The 20,615-nt window shown below is 46.2% G+C and overlaps 1 protein-coding gene across 2 annotated transcripts; it reads right to left on the bottom strand.

Annotated features, from left to right (window-relative positions):
* Positions 1 to 14,279: 14,279 nt before the first annotated feature.
* Positions 14,280 to 17,538, bottom strand: Tigd3 (tigger transposable element derived 3). 2 transcript variants are annotated; one of them, XM_021152614.3, is made up of 2 exons: positions 17,375 to 17,538; positions 14,280 to 16,522 (listed from the first exon to the last, which is right to left on the bottom strand). In XM_021152614.3, the coding sequence occupies exon 2, from the start codon at positions 16,503 to 16,505 to the stop codon at positions 15,093 to 15,095; it is 1,413 nt and encodes a 470-aa protein (XP_021008273.1). In that variant the 5' UTR covers positions 16,506 to 16,522; positions 17,375 to 17,538; the 3' UTR covers positions 14,280 to 15,092. The 2 variants fall into 2 exon arrangements, with proteins under 2 accessions (XP_021008273.1, XP_021008272.1); XM_021152613.3 differs by having other exon boundaries at positions 14,280 to 16,519.
* Between the last annotated feature and the right edge of the window lie 3,077 nt (positions 17,539 to 20,615).

Here is a 20,615-nt window from a genome sequence, read left to right as displayed (position 1 = left end):
CTTCTTCTTCTTCTTCTTCTTCTTCTTCTTCTTCTTCTTCTTCTTCTTCTTCTTCTTCTTCTCCTTCCCTTCTCCTTCTCCTCCTCCTCCTCCTCCTCCTCCTCCTCCTCCTTCTCCTTCTTCTTCTTCTTCTTCTTCCTTCCTCTTTCTCCTCTTTCTTCTTCTTCTTCTTCTTCTTCTTCTTCTTCTTCTTCTTCTTCTTCTTCTTCTTCTTCTTCCTCCTCTTTCTCCTCTTTCTCTTCTTCTTCTTCTTCTTCTTCTTCTTCTTCTTCTTTCTTCTTCTTCTTCTTCCTCCTCTTTCTCCTCTTTCTTCTTCTTCTCTTCTTCTTCTTCTTCTTCTTCTTCTTCTTCTTCTTCTTCTTCTTCTTCTTCCTCCTCCTCTTTCTCCTCTTTCTTCTTCTTCTTCTTCTTCTTCTTCTTCTTCTTCTTCTTCTTCTTCTTCTTCTTCTTCTCCTTCTCCTTCTCCTCTCCTCCCTCCTCCTCCTCCTCCTCCTCCTCCTCCTTCTCCTTCTTCTTCTTCTTCTTCTTCCTCCTCTTTCTCCTCTTTCTTCTTCTTCTTCTTCTTCTTCTTCTTCTTCTTCTTCTTCTTCTTCTTCTTCTTCTTCTTCTTCTCTTCTTTTCTTCCTCCTCCTTCTTCTTCTTCTCCCTTTCTTGTTTTTTAAGATTTATTTATTTTATGAATGTGAGAACACTGTTGGCTCTCTTCAGACACACCAGAAAAGGGCATCAGATCCCATTACAGATGGTTGTGAGCCACCATGTGGTTGCTGGGATTTGAACTCAGGACCTCTGGAAGAACAGTCAGTACTCTTACCTGCTGAGCCATCTCTCCAGCCTCCCAGCCTCCTCCTCTGCCTCCTCCTCCTTGTTTTTCTTGAGATGTGGTTTCTCTGTGTAGCCCTGGCTGTCCTGGAAGTCACTCTGTAGACCAGGCTGGCCTCGAACTCAGAAATTTGCCTGCCTCTGCCTCCCGAGTGCTGGGGTGAAAGGTGTGTGCCACCACTGCCTGGCATATTGCATCATCTTTATGTGCTCCCTTCTGTTCAGAAAAAACAATTACACATTTTTCTAGAGATGAGCCACTGAGTGTTCCACGGGTCTAAGTTGGAAAGGTGAAGAATTCCCCAATACCCATGATGAAATGAGCAGAATACCTAAACATAGCCCCTCTCTCCTTTCTTGTTGAGACAGTGTTACACCAGCTCTGAGTAGACATCTTCCATGAAAAAGATACAGATAGCCAGCAAGAGCGGACAAGGGGCCGGGCCAGGTGTTGTGTGCCTTTAATCCCAGTTGGAGGCAAGGGCAGATCTGTGTGAGTCAAGGCCAGCCTGGTTTACACAGTGAGTCCTAGGTCAGCAGAGGTACATGATGAGACTGCCTCAAAATAACAAGCACTAAACCAACCAACCAACCAACCAACCAACCAACCAAAGAGCTGGGCAAGCCTATACACATCTGTAATCCACCCTTCTGGGTACACATCTGTAATCCACCCTTCTGGGTACACATCTGTAATCCACCCTTCTGGATACACATCTGCAACCCACCCTTCTGGGTACACATCTGTAATCCACCCTTCTGGATACACATCTGCAACCCACCCTTCTGGGTACACATCTGTAATCCACCCTTCTGGATACACATCTGTAACCCACCCTTCTGGATACATCTGTAATCCACCCTTCTGGATACACATCTGTAACCCACCCTTCTGGATACACATCTGTAACCCACCCTTCTGGGTACACATCTGTAACCCACCCTTCTGGGTACACATCTGTAACCCACCCTTCTGGATACACATCTGTAACCCACCCTTCTGGTACACATCTGTAATCCACCTTTCTGGGTACACATCTGTAATCCACCCTTCTGGATACACATCTGTAACCCACCCTTCTGGATACACATCTGTAACCCACCCTTCTGGATACACATCTGCAACCCACCCTTCTGGTTACACATCTGCAACCCACCCTTCTGGGTACACATCTGTAATCCACCCTTCTGGATACACATCTGTAACCCACCCTTCTGGGTACACATCTGCAACCCACCCTTCTGGTTACACATCTGCAACCCACCCTTCTGGGTACACATCTGTAACCCACCCTTCTGGATACACATCTGCAACCCACCCTTCTGGGTACACATCTGCAACCCACCCTTCTGGTTACACATCTGCAACCCACCCTTCTGGGTACACATCTGCAACCCACCCTTCTGGGTACACATCTGTAACCCACCCTTCTGGGTACACATCTGTAACCCACCCTTCTGGATACACATCTGCAACCCACCCTTCTGGGTACACATCTGTAATCCACCCTTCTGGATACACATCTGCAACCCACCCTTCTGGATACACATCTGTAACCCACCCTTCTGGATACACATCTGTAACCCACCTTTCTGGATACACATCTGTAATCACCCTTCTGGATACACATCTGTAACCCACCCTTCTGGATACACATCTGTAACCCACCCTTCTGGATACACATCTGTAATCCACCCTTCTGGGTACAACATCTGCAACCCACCCTTCTGGGTACACATCTGTAATCCACCCTTCTGGGTACACATCTGTAATCCACCCTTCTGGGTACACATCTGCAACCCACCCTTCTGGGTACACATCTGTAATCCACCCTTCTGGGTACACATCTGTAACCCACCCTTCTGGATACACATCTGCAACCCACCCTTCTGGGTACACATCTGTAATCCACCCTTCTGGATACACATCTGCAACCCACCCTTCTGGGTACACATCTGTAACCCACCCCTTCTGGGTACACATCTGTAACCCACCCTTCTGGGTACACATCTGCAACCCACCCTTCTGGGTACACATCTGTAACCCACCCTTCTGGGTACACATCTGTAACCCACCCTTCTGGGTACACATCTGTAACCCACCCTTCTGGGTACACATCTGCAACCCACCCTTCTGGGTACACATCTGTAACCCACCCTTCTGGGTACACCATCTGGGTACACATCTGTAATCCACCCTTCTGGGTACACATCTGTAATCCACCCTTCTGGGTACACATCTGTAACCCACCCTTCTGGGTACACATCTGTAACCCACCCTTCTGGGTACACATCTGTAATCCACCCTTCTGGGTACACATCTGTAATCCACCCTTCTGGGTACACATCTGTAACCCACCCTTCTGGGTACACATCTGTAACCCACCCTTCTGGGTACACATCTGTAATCACCCTTCTGGATACACATCTGTAACCCACCCTTCTGGGTACACATCTGTAATCCACCCTTCTGGGTACACATCTGTAATCCACCTTTCTGGGTACACATCTGTAATCCACCCTTCTGGGTACACATCTGTAACCCACCCTTCTGGGTACACATCTGTAATCCACCCTTCTGGGTACACATCAGTAACCCACCCTTCTGGGTACACATCAGTAACCCACCCTTCTGGGTACACATCTGTAACCCACTCTTCTGGGTACACATCTGTAACCCACCCTTCTGGGTACACATCTGTAATCCACCCTTCTGGGTACACATCTGTAACCCACCCTTCTGGGTACACATCTGTAACCCATCCTTCTGGGTACACATCTGTAATCCACCCTTCTGGGTACACATCTGTAACCCACCCTTCTGGGTACACATCTGTAACCCACCCTTCTGGGTACACATCTGTAATCCACCCTTCTGGGTACACATCTGTAACCCACCCTTCTGGGTACACATCTGTAACCCACCCTTCTGGATACACATCTGTAATCCACCTTTCTGGGTACACATCTGTAATCTACCCTTCTGGGTACACATCTCTAACCCACCCTTCTGGGTACACATCTGTATTCCACCCTTCTGGGTACACATCTGTAACCCACCCTTCTGGATACACATCTGTAACCCACCCTTCTGGGTACACATCTGTAATCCACCTTTCTGGGTACACATCTGTAATCCACCCTTCTGGATACACATCTGTAACCCACCCTTCTGGATACACATCTGTAACCCACCCTTCTGGGTACACATCTGTAACCCACCCTTGTGGGTACACATCTGTAATCCACCTTTCTGGATACACATCTGTAATCCACCATTCTGGGTACACATCTGTAACCCACCCTTCTGGGTACACATCTGTAACCCACCCTTCTGGGTACACATCTGTAATCCACCTTTCTGGATACACATCTGTAATCCACCCTTCTGGATACATCTGTAACCCATCCTTCTGGGTACACATCTGTAATCCACCATTCTGGATACACATCTGTAACCCACCCTTCTGGGTACACATCTGTAACCCACCCTTCTGGGTACACATCTGTAACCCATCCTTCTGGGTACACATCTGTAATCCACCCTTCTGGGTACACATCTGTAACCCACCCTTCTGGGTACACATCTGTAACCCACCCTTCTGGGTACACATCTGTAATCCACCTTTCTAAATACACATCTGTAATCCACCCTTCTGGATACATCTGTAACCCACCCTTCTGGGTACACATCTGTAACCCACCCTTCTGGGTACACATCTGTAACCCACCCTTCTGGGTACACATCTGTAATCCACCTTTCTGGATACACATCTGTAACCCACCCTTCTGGGTACACATCTGTAACCCACCCTTCTGGATACACATCTGTAACCCACCCTTCTGGGTACACATCTGTAACCCACCCTTCTGGGTACACATCTGTAATTCACCCTTCTGGGTACACATCTGTAACCCACCCTTCTGGGTACACATCTGTAACCCACCCTTCTGGGTACACATCTGTAATCCACCTTTCTGGATACACATCTGTAATCCACCCTTCTGGATACATCTGTAACCCACCCTTCTGGGTACACATCTGTAACCCACCCTTCTGGGTACACATCTGTAATCCACCATTCTGGGTACACATCTGTAACCCACCCTTCTGGGTACACATCTGTAACCCACCCTTCTGGGTACACATCTGTAACCCACCCTTCTGGGTACACATCTGTAACCCACCCTTCTGGGTACACATCTGTAACCCACCCTTCTGGGTACACATCTGTAATCCACCATTCTGGGTACACATCTGTAACCCACCCTTTTGGGTACACATCTGTAACCCACCCTTCTGGGTACACATCTGTAACCCACCCTTCTGGGTACACATCTGTAATCCACCTTTCTGGATACACATCTGTAATCCACCCTTCTGGATACATCTGTAACCCACCCTTCTGGGTACACATCTGTAACCCACCTTTCTGGATACACATCTGTAACCCACCCTTCTGGGTACACATCTGTAACCCACCCTTCTGGGTACACATCTGTAACCCACCCTTCTGGGTACACATCTGTAATCCACCTTTCTGGATACACATCTGTAATCCACCCTTCTGGGTACACATCTGTAACCCACCCTTCTGGGTACACATCTGTAATTCACCCTTCTGGGTACACATCAGTAACCCACCCTTCTGGGTACACATCTGTAACCCACCCTTCTGGGTACACATCTGTAACCCACCCTTCTGGGTACACATCTGTAATCCACCATTCTGGGTACACATCTGTAATCCACCCTTCTGGGTACACATCTGTAACCCACCCTTCTGGGTACACATCTGTAATCCACCCTTCTGGGTACACATCTGTAACCCACCCTTCTGGGTACACATCTGTAACCCACCCTTCTGGGTACACATCTGTAACCCACCCTTCTGGGTACACATCTGTAACCCACCCTTCTGGGTACACATCTGTAATCCACCATTCTGGGTACACATCTGTAACCCACCCTTCTGGGTACACATCTGTAACCCACCCTTCTGGGTACACATCTGTAACCCACCCTTCTGGGTACACATCTGTAACCCACCCTTCTGGGTACACATCTGTAACCCACCCTTCTGGGTACACATCTGTAATCCACCATTCTGGGTACACATCTGTAACCCACCCTTTTGGGTACACATCTGTAACCCACCCTTCTGGGTACACATCTGTAATCCACCCTTCTGGGTACTGTAGGCAGACAAAAGTTGAAGGCTAAGGTGGGTTAAACACAAAGACGCAGGAATGTTAAATGACTTTTTTTTTAATTTTTAATATTTTTATTACATATTTTCCTCAATTACATTTCCAATGTTATCCCAAAAGTCCCCCATAGCGCCCCCCACTTCCCTACCCACCCATTCCCATTCTTTTGGCCCTGGCATTCCCCTATATTGGGGCATATAAAGTTTGCAAGTCCAATGGGCCTCTCTTTCCATTTATGGCCAACTAGACCATCTTTCTTTTTTTTTTTTTTTTTTTTTTTATTATTATTTAAGACCTTTATTAACAGGTGCTTGCAGTTTGTTGACTTTTTTGAAAAAATCAAGTTGTAAACTTTATTACAAATTAAAAATGAAGTTCTTAAAAATCTCAACTTGACCAGATATGAAACAATTTAAAAACCGTTAAAGGTGTATTGAGAAAAACCAGGCCTTTTTTTTTTTTTTTTCTTAAAAAACACGTTTGTCATTACCAAAAAGAGACATCTTTAGGTAAAAATAATAAAAACCCCATGCTGCATAGATAATGCAGATAGTTCTAATGTTATCTGGTCAGCGGGCAAAAAGCAAGCACTTAAGGTCTTCAGCTCCAATCTTCGTTCATTTCTTATTGCTGGAATTTCATATTCATTTCTTCTTGTTGGATGACCAAACCGGATGATGGTAGAGATGGTAAGCCGGCATTTACTCAGCCCCGCCCTGCTCAGCCTCGGGAGCGGACGAATTAGACCATCTTTCGATACATATGCAGCTAGAGACAAGAGCTCCGGGGTTCTGGTTAGTACATCATGTTGTTCCAACAATAGGGTTGCAGATCCCTTTAGCTCCTTGGGTACTTTCTCTAGCTTCTCCATTGGGAGCCCTGTGATACATCCAATAGCTGACTGTGAACATCCACTCCTGTGTTTGCTAGGCCCCGGCTCGTTAAATGACTTTGAGCGTTATTAAGAGACATGAGATGAAAACTGCGATGTTACATTATGTCACCTCTATTAGAATGGCTGTAGTACAAAAGGCAAAAGACGAGCTGTGGAGAGGACCCAATGGTAAGAACACTGCTGTACAGCCCTAACTCCATCCCTGGAACCCACAGAGAAATCCTGATGTGCTGGTGTGGATCTGTGAGCCAGCACTCCTACAGAGACATGGGGAGCTGTGCTAGAGACAGTTCCTTGTTAAGAGCTTTTGTTGTGCCAGGCAGTGGTGCACGCCTTTAAGCCCAGCACTTGGGAGGGAGAGGCGGGCAGATTTCTAAAACCTTCCAAATCTTAAAAAAAAAAAAAAAAAAAAGATAGAAGACAAAAGCAAAAGAATTTAGTGGTGTCTGTTTCATTGCCAACGGAATGAGTGAGTAACTGATCTGCACCTTATTCTCCTACGAGGCACACTAACATCTGTCCTCTGAGACTTCTCTCTCCACTCACTGGGAGAACACAGTTCAGCTCCGAGTGCCACCATGACAGATACACTGGACATGAAACAGACAAGAGCTACAGGGTATCTGCCAATATAAACAAGTTTCCGGTGTAATGAATGACCTGGTCATAGGTCAAAATACTAGACCTCAAATGGCTCTCAGTTAAGTGTTCCATACAGTGTGTGTAATATACCCATACTGCAAACACCTACAGCTAACCACTGCTAGCACAGGGTTACTAGCTGTCCAATTTACTGGGGGGTCTCAGAACATCTCACCTCCACATATGCCACACTCAGGGGGGCTCCCTTGTGGTCTCCCTTCCCCTATCTGCTTGAACCTGCTTGCTCAAGGGTGGAGCTTCCTGCTCATTCGTCCTGCCACGCCTACTGCTGGACCCTGCCTTTGCTGCTTGGAGGCACACACGTGTTCGTCCTGCTACTGGACCCCAAGATTGTTTGGCGGGAAATCGGGTTCCCTCCCCCTTCCTTTATAACTGAGTGTCTGGAAATAGTAAAATTGAGCTTTGATCAGAATCTTGTCTTAGCTTCATTCCCTTCTCTCGCCGCCTAGCCCCTCTTCTCTTCTAGGTTTCCAAAATGCCTTTCCAGGCTAGAACCCAGGCTGTGATCTGCTGGCCGGACACAACATTTGGCGAACCAACGCGGGACTGAGAAACGGCAAAGGATTTTTGGAAGAGACACTGCTGGTTTGGAGCTCCATGGAATAATTAAAGGATAAAGGAAATTCATACCGGAGAAGGTATGGGCTAAGCTGAGACAGATTAAGCCCAAGCGCTGGTTCACTTAGGTTCAGCAGTGAAGCTTAAGAGGAGCTAGGCACAGGCGGTAGGCCGTGGCTCAAAAAAGCTACATTGTTAGGTGTGAGAAAGGAAAGGGTTTATTAAAAGGAAATTAATAATCAGGCGGATTGCCGCAGTTATAAAAACTGCATCATGAGGGAGGAAATTGTCCCAAATAGCAAGAGTACTCTGCCCCCATTTTGTGTCTTGTTTATGTCTGGTGCACCAATCTGTTCTCGTGTTCAATTCATGTATGTTCGTGTCCAGTCTGTATGAATGAATGTTCTATGTTTTATGTTGGATAATAAAGATGGTATAAAAAACTTTATCTGCAAAGCCAAGAGCTGCCACGTGTTTCAGCCAAAAACCAGACACGTGGCAGGAGGGACCCTGATGGGAAAAATGTTCGTTTTAAGAAAAAGCAGCGAGTGCACAGCCTCTTAGTTTCGAATCTGATAAATGGTTCATGATTAATGTGTTTGAAAATGGTAAAGTGCTTTTTTATTCTATGATTGTAGCTACAAAAATTAATATTCTCTGATTGGTCTAAAATTAACTGCTTCATTTGGTTCCTTTTTTATTGAAAATGTGCTCTGCATGTTTTCGCATTCAGCTCATAAATTGTTGGTTAAGATTAATAATGTTACATTGCTACAGATGGTTAATGTTAAATTTGATAACTCAAGTTTAGAGTCCTTCCGACACGTGGCCTAAGGCAGCCCTAGAGGCTGGGTCTCTAAAGATATTTCTAGTTTAGATAATGATTAATGTGGTTCCTATCCTAAATAGTAAAATTTAAGATAAGATACAAAGCAATGCCTCTTTATTAAAGCATTAAAGCTTGCTTTAATAGGTATTCATTGGTATTAATTGACATCCAAACTTCGTAATATAATAGTAATGCTTCTAATATTGATTTTAAAGGTGATAAATTGTTTTAAACTTAGGTTTTGCTTTCCCAAAGTTATAGGTATTATCCTAACCTTGCACAAAAAACTTAAAAATTATGGTTAAAACTGCCATTGTTCCATTGACTGCAGCTTACAGTTTGATTACAAATTTAAGATTGATGCTCAGGTTAAAAAGTATTTTACCTTTGAGTCAATACAGGGCTCTGGGCAGCCCCAGAGGGGCTTGTGGACTTTCTTTTGTTTTGCAAACAATGCCTAAAAAAGTTTTTCGCTGTGTTCAAGAAAATTTCTTTTTAACAGTGTTCCAGATCTATTCAGATGTTTAATATAATGCTTAAATTCAAAGATTTTTGCTTCTAGTAAACTGGTAATCACTAGAAAATTTTGCCTCTAGGTATGGCTAAAATAGCTTTACATTATGTAAGAAAAATGTTTATTGTTTCTGCTTCTTTACAAGAAGCCAAAAGTTTTAATCTTTCAGTATATATTGTTTCCTAAGTGGAAAGTATTTTATTAACTAATGCTTCTCAAGGGAAGTTTACCTTAAATCCTTGCTCTCACCCAAAAGATTCAGAGACAGTATCCTTTTATTATTTAGTGTTTTAGTTTACTACAAAAGGTTTTACAAAAAATAAAAAAGGCTTTTATAATTGTTGTTAATTGGTAACTAAAAATTAGTTGTGCCCAAGACAATTCTTTGGCCAGAAAAAACATTATTGTAAAGTCATTTTTCTCATCCTCCCAGCCGATCATTGGCCCACGTGGGCCCAACTAGCTGCTGTGGGGCGGAGTCTTAAGACACACAGTTGCCCCTGTTCCCAGCACAAATAATCTGGTTGTGTGCTGTAAATGGTGTTTTAAAATGCTGAACAATCAAACCTTAATTTATATATTAATAGTCAATGCTATATCTCTGAGCTCATAATTACTTAAAATTGTTCGTCCCTCAAATACTATTAATTCTCAAATTTACAATTGCTTATACATATTTCTAGTTAATAAATAAATAAATTATGCACGTGTGACTCTTAATAACTTTTCAAGCTTTCTAGTTACAACCGTTCCTTAAAAAAATAATTGAAAGTGCAATTAGTCACTACCCCCTTTACAGCCAAATATTTAAAATGTTTTGTCCAAAAAGTTATTAATTCAAAAGGTTAAATAAGGCCGGGCGTGGTGGCGCACGCCTTTAATCCCAGCACTCGGGAGGCAGAGGCAGGTGGATTTCTGAGTTCGAGGCCAGCCTGGTCTACAAAGTGAGTTCCAGGACAGCCAGGGCTACACAGAGAAACCCTGTCTCAAAAACCAAAAACAAAACAAAACAAAACAAAAAAAGGTTAAATATTGTAAAATTTTAAACTTTAACCTCTTAAAAGATAAAAGAGAGAAATTGTATCCCCATATATACTATTTAGTGCATTTCCATGCACACTATTTAAAACATACCTTTATTTTCAAAATTTGAAATTAAAATGTCAAATTTAATAAATGCTTTTTAGTATTTTAAAAGGGTCTACTTATTGGCTTATAGATTGATCCTAAAACAGCTACCTTATTAAGAAAGGGAAAAACAGGTTCTCTCCACAGAACGCTGCAGAAGCATATTAGTAATTCGTGTGCTGAGCTGACAGGTAAGTTAACACAGTGTCCTGATTAAAAGGACTAAAAGATTAAATTCATGTTTTAGATCCATCCTTGCTTGTCATTTTTCCAGTTTAGACTAGCTTCTAGCCTTTTAACTTTATGGCAATAGTACATCAGAGACTGTATATTCAGACTTAGTAAAATTAATCATTTAATAGAGCCATAATGATTTTTCACTTTTCTTCAGTGTGACCAGCCATTCTAACTCAATCTTAGACTGGTCTAATATTCAGTTCAATTATTAGAGATTCCTATATTCTAAATTACCTAGCAAAGTTAATTCAGAACATATCCCCCAAGGTCACCAAAGGCTCATCTTGCCTTCACCTTATTTGTCCTAAACTTTTTGCAAACTGATATTAAAGGTCAGTCTGCAACAGATGGCCACTGGCATCCAGTTACTTCTAATTCTTATCGATTAATAAATTAAAAAGACCCCCTAACTACGAATGGAAGGGTAAGGATCCGGTTCTAATCTGGGGAAGGGGCTCGGTTTGTGTTTTTTCAAGAGATAAAGATAGAGCACGGTGGTGTGGCTACCAGAAAAATTAATTAGTCAGATGAACACACATTCCAAATCTTCTTATAAGTATCACCTTGAGGACTAAAATTCCTCTTTTGCTTAAAATTCAGCTGGAAACTGAAGCTCCTAAAAAAAGCTGTTTTCCTGCTACTCTCTGAGCCGGCTCCCCCACAGGAGGCCGGAGACTAGCCTTAGCTTTAAAATTTGCAACTGAATAAAGTACCTTGACTTCTCCAAAAAGAAAATTTGCATTGCTACTCTCTCATTGTCTAGATCTCTTTTTTTCAAGTACGTTCTCCAGCCGGACCTGCAGGCGTGCCTACCCCTCCCCCAAGAGCACACAGGTGGACTATTATCTTCCTTCCAAGGACATTCCAGCACGTGGCTTTCAGTCTGAGATAGAATTTAGATTTACCAAGAGAGCCAGAGAAGTAGAAATTTCAAATATTTACAGAGATTAGTTCTTATTTTGATAGACGGGCTTAGTCCCATAGCTGGCCTCTGGCTTTTCACCCTTGCTGTTACTGCAAGGTGTCCTTAGTTCTTCAGGCTATTGGGAATAACAGGGATGAGGAGGAAAGACTTCCAGCTCCTATTTTAACCACAATTCGTGGTGTTAATACTGACATAATTCTTGTCTAGGCCTTGCTAAATCTGAGGTTGACAAGTCTCCACTAGAGACCACGCAGGACTCAGACCTGCGCTACTGATTCGTGATCAGACGAATACAGTATGGGTACCGCTTGGCGCAGGAGATTACTGCGGGGGAAGGTCCAGCTTGACCGTTTCTGAGTTCCCTGTGCGACATACCTGATTTGAAAGAGGTTGGTATCTGATTCCAGCTAAAAACCAAAAATACCTAAGGCTCTGCCTCCCCTCCCCAAAAGATACCAAGAGCCACAGATGTGGGTTGTTATAACACACACGGGAGGAATCGGGTCAATGTCCACCCAAGTCAAGGTTAAAGGCCCACTCATCTACGGATGAGAAAATCATTTGATCACCTCAATTAAGCGTTGCCTATTTAAACTTAATTAATAGGGGGGAGAGAGGTTGGAGACCGTACTGTCGAAAGGGCAAGTCCTTCACTGCCTCCCACCCAAATAAAAAAGCCAACTGGCCTTGTACTAAAGAGCTGGTCTTACCCCTTCTCCCTGTTTCCCTGCCTGTCATCCAAAATTGCGGAGTAATATCAGCTCAGTGTTATTCTAAATTTGTTCTGTCAAACTTAGCCAGGGTTCCAACGCCCTACTTAAAATGCAACCAGGTAGTTACCTATTCAGCACTAATTAACATTATAAAGTCAGAGCCTACAGCCCAGTACTATTCTGTTGTTAGTGGTTTACTAAGATAATAAGGACAGTCTTAGCCAGATACAGTTTACCATTAGAAAAGTTAGGGAATCCCACAGAAACAGGTTTTTTCTTTAGCCCTAAGAACTCAGACAGAACTATTGCACATAGATAATTTTTCTGCCTCAGGCCAGCCTTTTCTTTTTTTATTTTTTTTTGTTAACTAATGGGAGGATATGTGGTCTCCCTTCCCCCATCTGCTTGAACCTGCTTGCTCAAGGGTGGAGCTTCCTGCTCATTCGTCCTGCCACGGCTACTGCTGGACCCTGCCTTTGCTGCTTGGAGGCACACACGTGTTCGTCCTGCTACTGGACCCCGAGATTGTTTGGCGGGAAATCGGGTTCCCTCCCCCTTCCTTTATAACTGAGTGTCTGGAAATAGTAAAATTGAGCTTTGATCAGAATCTTGTCTTAGCTTCATTCCCTTCTCTCGCCGCCTAGCCCCTCTTCTCTTCCAGGTTTCCAAAATGCCTTTCCAGGCTAGAACCCAGGCTGTGATCTGCTGGCCGGACACAACACTCCCTCACCCCCAGTTGGCCCAAGCTTATTATCCTTTGGTTTGCTATCCTTTCCACTTTTCTCTCTATTCAGGGCTCCAATATCAAAACTCACCACAGGGTGGTGAGACAGCTCAGCAGGTAAAAGCACTTACCACAAAGACCTGGAGACCTGAGTTTGATTCCCAGAACCCACATAGAGGAGAAAGGAGAGAGCCAAGTCCACAAAGCTGTCTTCTGACCTACATTTGTGCATGGTAGCAAGTGTGCACGTGTGTGCTTCCCCCACCCCACATAAATAATAAATTAAAATTAAAAAGAAAACCAAGGTTGGGCATGGTGGCATACACCTTTTTTTTTTTTTAATTTATTTATTATATGTAAGTACACTGTAGCTGTCCTCAGACACACCAGAAGAGGGCATCAGATCTCATTACAGATGGTTGTGAGCCACCATGTGGTTGCTGGGATTTGAACTGAGGACCTCTGGAAGAACAGTCAGTGCTCTTAACCACTGAGCCATCTCTCCAGTCCCAATGGCACACACCTTTAATCCCAACACTCAGAAAGAAGGTAGAAGCAGGTGGAGCTCTGAGAATTTAAGGCCAGCCTGCTCTACATAGTGAGATCCTGTCTCAAAACCAGAAACACTATCACCATACAAACAACAGCAAACCCAGCTCACCTCTACTGGGTTTCACTGGGCTTTGTAGGGCCAAAGCACTCTGCACTTGCCTGTCATCGCTTTCTGGTCCTGCTTTGCAGGGATGTCACCTTTGCAATCTTGCCACATAGGATATCATGATAAAAGGAACTGTGGTGAAATGAATAAATGGATGAAAAGTGTAGTGAATGAACCACTAGTCCAGAGCTCATTGCCCTGTCCTGCCCTGCTGCTGGCCACTACACCTCACAGTCTGATGCTGAAGTGGTGAGAACTGCAAAGGTCTGGGTCATTCTGAGACCTGTCTTCAAGTTTTCTTCTTGTAAGTACGGTCTGTGTGTGAAGGGTTCTTCCTGATAGAAAGACTTCACCCTTCTCTCATGTAAACCATGCTTTGAGGAGGTGGGGGGCAACTCAGTAGACATAGTACTAGCTCAGTCTGCTCAAAGCCCTAGGTTAAATTTAATCCAGAGCATCACAGAAACCCCCATAATCCTGGCCCTAGAGGGGAAGGCAAGCAGATTTAAACGTGCAAAATCATCTTCAGTCATAGCGCAAGTTCAAGGCCAACCCAGGCTATACAAGATCACATTCCAGAAAGAAAGAGAAAGAAAGAAAGAAAGAAAGAAAGAAAGAAAGAAAGAAAGAAAGAAAGAAAGAAAGAAAGAAAGAAAGAAACTCCTTTGTGGCTAAAACTTTATTTCCTGAAGCAGAATTGGTTTTGACACAAAAATTCAAGGATTGGGGCCACTGTTAGGAAGTCTGTCCATGCTGTGCGGTGGTGGTGCACGCCTTTAATCCCAGCACTTGGGAGGCAGAGGCAGGCGGGTTTCTGAGTTCGAGGCCAGCCTGGTCTACAAAGTGAGTTCCAGGACAGCCAGGGCTACACAGAGAAACCCTGTCTCAAAGGAAAAAACAAAAAACAAAAAAATGAAGTCTGTCCATCGTCGGTCCACCTTTCTAGGTTCTACTCTATTTAGACTAACTCTCCACAAAGCTCTAGAAGTTTCTCCAGGGCCTAGAAGCTACACAGCCCAGCTTCCCACTCTTGAGGCCCCATCCGTAGAAACTCTAGGCCTGAACAACTTTTACTCTGAACTTAGACTTTGTGTTCCAACCTCCTTCCCTTCTACACCCTCCACATACTATTTCCACAGGAAAGAGCCAGTCTGCCTCTGGAGAGGCGTTTCCATGGGAAACAGAAGAGGGAGACTAAGAGGCAGCTATGCCTCCTCACAGAGAGCAGAGCTGCTCCACCTCCATCTCACAGTCATAGAATTTCTCAAAGAGTTCTGGAGAGGCACTGTTGCATTCAAGCCACCTCCTCAGGGTGCACAGTGCCTGCAGGGCATCGGCTTTGGTGGGCAGGGGCTCAAAGCCATCTTCTTCCCTCCCACTGTCTTCAGTACCCGTCTCCTCTTTGCACACTCTAGGCCCTGGGTCCTCATCCTCCAGGTCCACAAAGTGAGAAAACTCCTCTTGGCTCAGCCCACTAGGGACTGGTGACATCTCAGTGTCTTTGTCCAGGGACAGTGGTGTTTTGCCCGGAGCGAGCCCTTCTTGAACAAAGCTGCTCAAAATGAGCTGGCGAGGTACCTTGGCCCAAGCTGCGGCCACCATGTGCAGAGCATCCAAAACTGTGATGCTAGCCCTGGCCTCCGCCAGGGAGGTGCCCTCTTTCCCACTCTGCATGGCAGCCAGTTTGCTCAGCAGACGGTGACGGTAATGGGCCTTAAAGGCCAAAACCACAGAGCCAGGCAGGGAAGGAGTGGTGCTGGAGGCAGAGAGAGGCAGGAGTCGAACGTGATGGAGTCCAGGAAGACTGGCCCATTCCTCTACCACTCCAGAAGCCAGTAGCAAGGCGACCTGTCGGCCCTGCTGTCCCATGTCCTGGTCAAACTGTGCCAGCCACTCTGACCAGGGAATGGCTAGGTCAGGGTGATAAGAGGTAGGCAGTGCCTCACTGCTGACCCCAAAGAAGCATCTTGGGGCAGCCTGGAGCCCACCCACAAATACCCTTCGCTTTTCTGTGCCTCTGCTGTTGGCACATAACAGCACTTGCAACCGATCGCATTCAAACACTCTGCCAGGCACCCCGCGATACAACAAGGGTACTTCGGCACAGCCAAAAACATCTTCTGGTGAGAAGTCTTTAAGAGAAAGAGGTGGCTGGGCCTGAGATGGGAGAACTGCAGGAGGAGCTTCAGGAGGGAACAGAGGGACAAGGACCTGGCGAGCCCCAAAGCCCACATTGTTTCGACGTTTCCAGCGGACCAGCCAGCCAATGCTAGGCACGAAATCCTGGCCCATGATATCGGCCAGTTCCTTGGCCTTGTGGAGCAACATGGGCCCCGTTACATCCCAGGCCTTGGCTCGGGCAATGTGGTACCAGCAGAGTAGAGCCTCATCGATCCCACTGTATTTGGATTCACGTTTCCGCTTCCGCTCGTGGTTGGCTGTGCCACTGCACCAGTCTGCCAACAGCTTCTCCTTATTCTTGCAGATCCGTGAGATCTGGGGCTGCGAGACCTGGAAGCGCCGGGCCACCTCTGACTGGGACATCTTAGACTCATCTAAGAGTTCCAGCACCTGGATCTTCTCAGCCAGGGACAGGGCGTGAAGCTTCTTCTTGGTGTTCAGCTCCATGACTCCCTGGGAAGCTGCTGGGGGAAGAAAAGTAGGAGAGCGTGCCAATGGCTGAGAGCAAGAAGAACAGAAGGGGTCGGGACCCCTGAAGCCAGAGCAATTCTCTGGAATGCAGAAAGCTGGAGGAGACCAGGCCAGCTGAAAGAGACACTAGATGGCCAGGCTGTGGGAGGAGAGGGCTAGACCCAGAACAGAGCTGGCAGAGTGGAGTGTTTCTGGTCCGAAGCAGAGAGAATTCTGGGCTGGGGTTTGGTATTGATGGGGTGGAAGGATGAATAGAGGCTAAAGCACAGCTGTAAAGACAATCAGGAGACAGCTGTAGGGACAACAAAGGAGCAAAACCAAGGAGAGGCCTGGGGCTGAGGCTGAGCGGGGCAGGTGTAGGGGACATTCAGGGTGCCAGGGAGGAGTCCCCTGAGAGGAGATGATGATGATGAGGGCCTAGGCTGAATTTTGATGGCTGAAGGCAGGTGGTAGACTGAACGGACAGAGTCGAGATGACCAGGTGAGATGGTACAGATGACAAAGCCAGATGGATGGTGTCTGAAGGCTCTAGTACAATTCGGCGCTGGCAAGGCGGGGTGGTAAAGCTACCCAACGGTTCAACCAGGAGAGTGAAGATGCCAAGACGACAAAGGGAGACAGGGTGAGGAGGATGAGGGCAAAAGGGAAGAAGTGTCCTCTGCCCAGTGACAGCCTGGAGTGGTATCAGAGAGAAGGGAGCACCGGCCAGGAAGCAGGCGGCTCGAGCGCTGGGCTCTGCGCCCTGGTTCGCTGAGTTGACCCCTCGTCAGTCGGCTGGACCGACAGAGGCGTCGACCCCAGCCCGCCCGCCCACCCGGCTACAGGGCCTCCCGCTCCGCACCCACCTCCAGGCGCCGTCCCGCGCCTCCAGTCCCTGCCCCAGCCAGGTTCCTGGGCCTCAGCAGAACCAGAGAGTGACGGGCGCCGCGACCCCGAGGGCAGAGCGCGCCGAGAGGCTGCTTTGGAGCGGGCGCGCGCAGAGCGCGCACAGCCCGCACCCGGGTCTCTCAAGGCTGGGAAAACCTCGTCGCGGCCCCTCCGCAGCCCCGCCCTAACAAACTGATTAGCCATCGGCAGCAGCTTGTCCCGCCTCCAGTTACATCTGATTGGATGCTGTGGAAGTGGCGGTCCGTCAGACCTCGGGAGGAGGAGCTTCCTGAGTGGCGGGGTCTGGCGGGAAGACCGGCCTTAGTGCTTATCACTTGCCGACCAGCCGGCGTGCCTTGACAGCGACCCAGGTCATTTCGACCCCATCCCTACGTGGTACCTAACTGGGATACCGGCCCTCCCGGATTTGTTTTGGAAACAAGATGAAAGGAGAAAATGAATGAATGTAAGCTTTTAGTCACAAAAGAGTTACCATGGACAGCGCTGACCTCTGGTCTCGCCAACGGGCTACAAAATACACGGGTGGCAAGAAAGGACATTTTTTTTTTTAAAACCAGTTTTGGTGGGTCACGGCAAGATCTAAATTCCTATGTTAGTCACTTCCCTCCTTTGTAACTAGGTGTAGATAACTTAGCCCTCCTTGCCCCTAAACAGCCAGGACCCCACTTTTTCATAGGTTTTGAGCCTATCCATTTACCACTGGATGCTGTCAGTCTCTCCAAGTGTCGTCTCCTGCGAACCAACAATTTTCCCTTAAATCTATTTTAGTGGTCTCATCTGCACATTTCCTTTTTGGCCCTCAAGACTACTCAGTTGCTAAGGATAAGTGCCTGACTCCCTGTACTCCTGGCCTACATCGCAGGACAGGCAGTGCATAGTCCAGACGACTCCATGCAGTAGCAGGCCAGGGCTCAGTTTTCTCTGGCAACCATGACCTCAGGGTGCTCTAGAAAGATCTGAGCACACTTAAGGCGATGTATAAGTATTTAGCTAGAGGGGTTTGGGAGGGGTTCCCTTCCTTGTTGAGGCAGGGCTTTGCTGTGTAGCAGACTTCTAGTTGGATGTTAAGCTTCCTGCAGATTCTGTCTCCACTTCCATGTCCCTCTAAGAGTGCTGAAATAACGCACACAACATCCAGCTCCTTATCTGGGATGCAGGGGCAAAATTCAGGTGGTCAGGTTCACAGTCAAAGTTCACACCCTTGTCTTGGACAGGGGTACGAAGCCAATAAATAAATGAATGGGGAAAAGAAAAGTGCTTTAGCTAGCTGAGCCATCTCCCAGTTGTTTAGAATCTCAAAGCGGGGCTGGTGACATAGTTCAGCAGTTTAAACAGGAGACCAGAGTTCAGGAGCGGAAGAGATGGTGAAGAGCACTGTCTGCTCTTCTAAAGGTCTTGGATTGGATTCCCAGCCCCTCAAAATCACCTTTAACTCCAGTTCCAGGCTATCTTGGATACTTGGTACACAGACTTATATGCAGGCAAAATATTTCTTCAAAACAAAACCCACAAAGACCAACGTTCAGTGACTCAAAACTGCTTGTAATTTCAGCTCTAGGGGATCTGATACCCTCTCACCCTGCCTCTGCACTAACATGCATATACTCAAATACTTTTTCTTAAAACAGGGTTTCCCGAGGCTGGAGCGATGGCTCAGCAGTTAAGAACACTGACTGCTCTTCTAAAAGTTCTGAGTTTAATTCCCGCACCCACATGGTGGCCTACCAACATCTGAAATGGAACCCAATGTCCTCTTCTGGTGTGTCTGAAGACAGTTACGGTTTACTCATATAAATAAAATTTAAAAAATAGCCGGGCATGGTGGCCCATGCCTTTAATCCCAGCACTTGGGAGGCAGAGGCAGGTGGACTTCTGAGTTTAAAGCCAGCCTGGTCTACAGAGTGAGTTCCAGGACAGCCAGGGCTACACAGAGAAACCCTGACTCGAAAAACCAAAAAAAAAAAAAAACAAAAAAAACAAAAAAAAACAAAAAAAACCCGAGTCTCCATATTTAGCCTGGCTGTCCTGGAACTTGCTCTGTACACCAGCCTAGCCTTGACTCCTGAGTGCTAGGTCTAAAGGCCTGTGCCACCATGGCCAAGCTCATGTTTTTGGGTTTTTTTTGGTTTTTGGTTTTTCGAGACAGGGTTTCTCTGTATAGCCCTGGCTGTCCTGGAACTCACTTTGTAGACCAGGTTGGCCTCGAACTCAGAAACCTGCCTGCCTCTGCCTCCCAAGTGCTGAGATTAAAGGCATGCGCGCCACCACGCCCGGCTTAAGCTCCTGTTTTTGAGATGTTAATATTTGGGCTGGAGAGATAGCTCAGAGGTTAAGAGCACTGGGTGCTCTTCCAGAGGACCTAGCAACCACACTGGTTCACAACCATCTATGATGTAATCTAATACCCTCTTCTGACATGCAAGTGTACATGCAGACAGAGCACTCATACATAAAATTAAATCTTTAAAAGAAAAAAGTTAAAATGTTAATACATACCAAGTGAGCTATACAAGATCCACTATATAACATCCAAGTACCAATCTGGCTTATGCTCACTCACGGTCTGCACATGACACCCTGCACTGTAGACAATTCTGGCTTTGCAACTCTGCTTTGGCTTAGCCACCCAACAGGCAATGAAAGGCTCATCAGATGACAGGATCTGAGGTTACTCTCCTCTGGGCTGCTGTTGTTCTACGATGACGCTGGTAGGTTTGTAGATGGATGAAGATGAGTGGGCAGGTGGGTATTTGCAGGAGCGCAGTTGGCCTCCCCAGCCAAAGCCCTCAGATCCCCCCGGAGTTGTGAGCCACCTAGGAACGGAACTTGGCCCTGTGCAGGAATGACGAGCATCCTCTCCTCTGCTGCGCGCTCTCTCCAGGCTTAACTCTTAACTCCTTTGAGTTTAAAGCACAAATAAGCTTCTGGGCTCACTTTAACCAGGAGACATTGCAATGCCATAGATCTGCCGCGCCGCCGCCTACATATTCACAGCGAGTAAAGTCTTTCCAACCAGCCAAAAGCACAGATACGGAGAAAATGCTGAAGTTGATTTTAACCCCATTTTTATATTAATTAGCTTCATCCTTTATACCACTAAATTGTTATAAGTCTGAAATTACATAACAAAACTGACAAAATAATTTTACATGGTGGAGTTTAACAAAAACTTTGATTTTGGGAGAAAAAGTTGTTTCA

This window comes from Mus caroli, unplaced genomic scaffold, assembly GCF_978045245.1.
Source record: "Mus caroli unplaced genomic scaffold, Mus_caroli_1 scaffold_20, whole genome shotgun sequence".
Lineage (NCBI taxonomy): Eukaryota > Metazoa > Chordata > Mammalia > Rodentia > Muridae > Mus > Mus caroli.
Note: the sequence above shows the minus strand (reverse complement) of the source record. Positions and strands in the feature narration are given on the sequence as shown.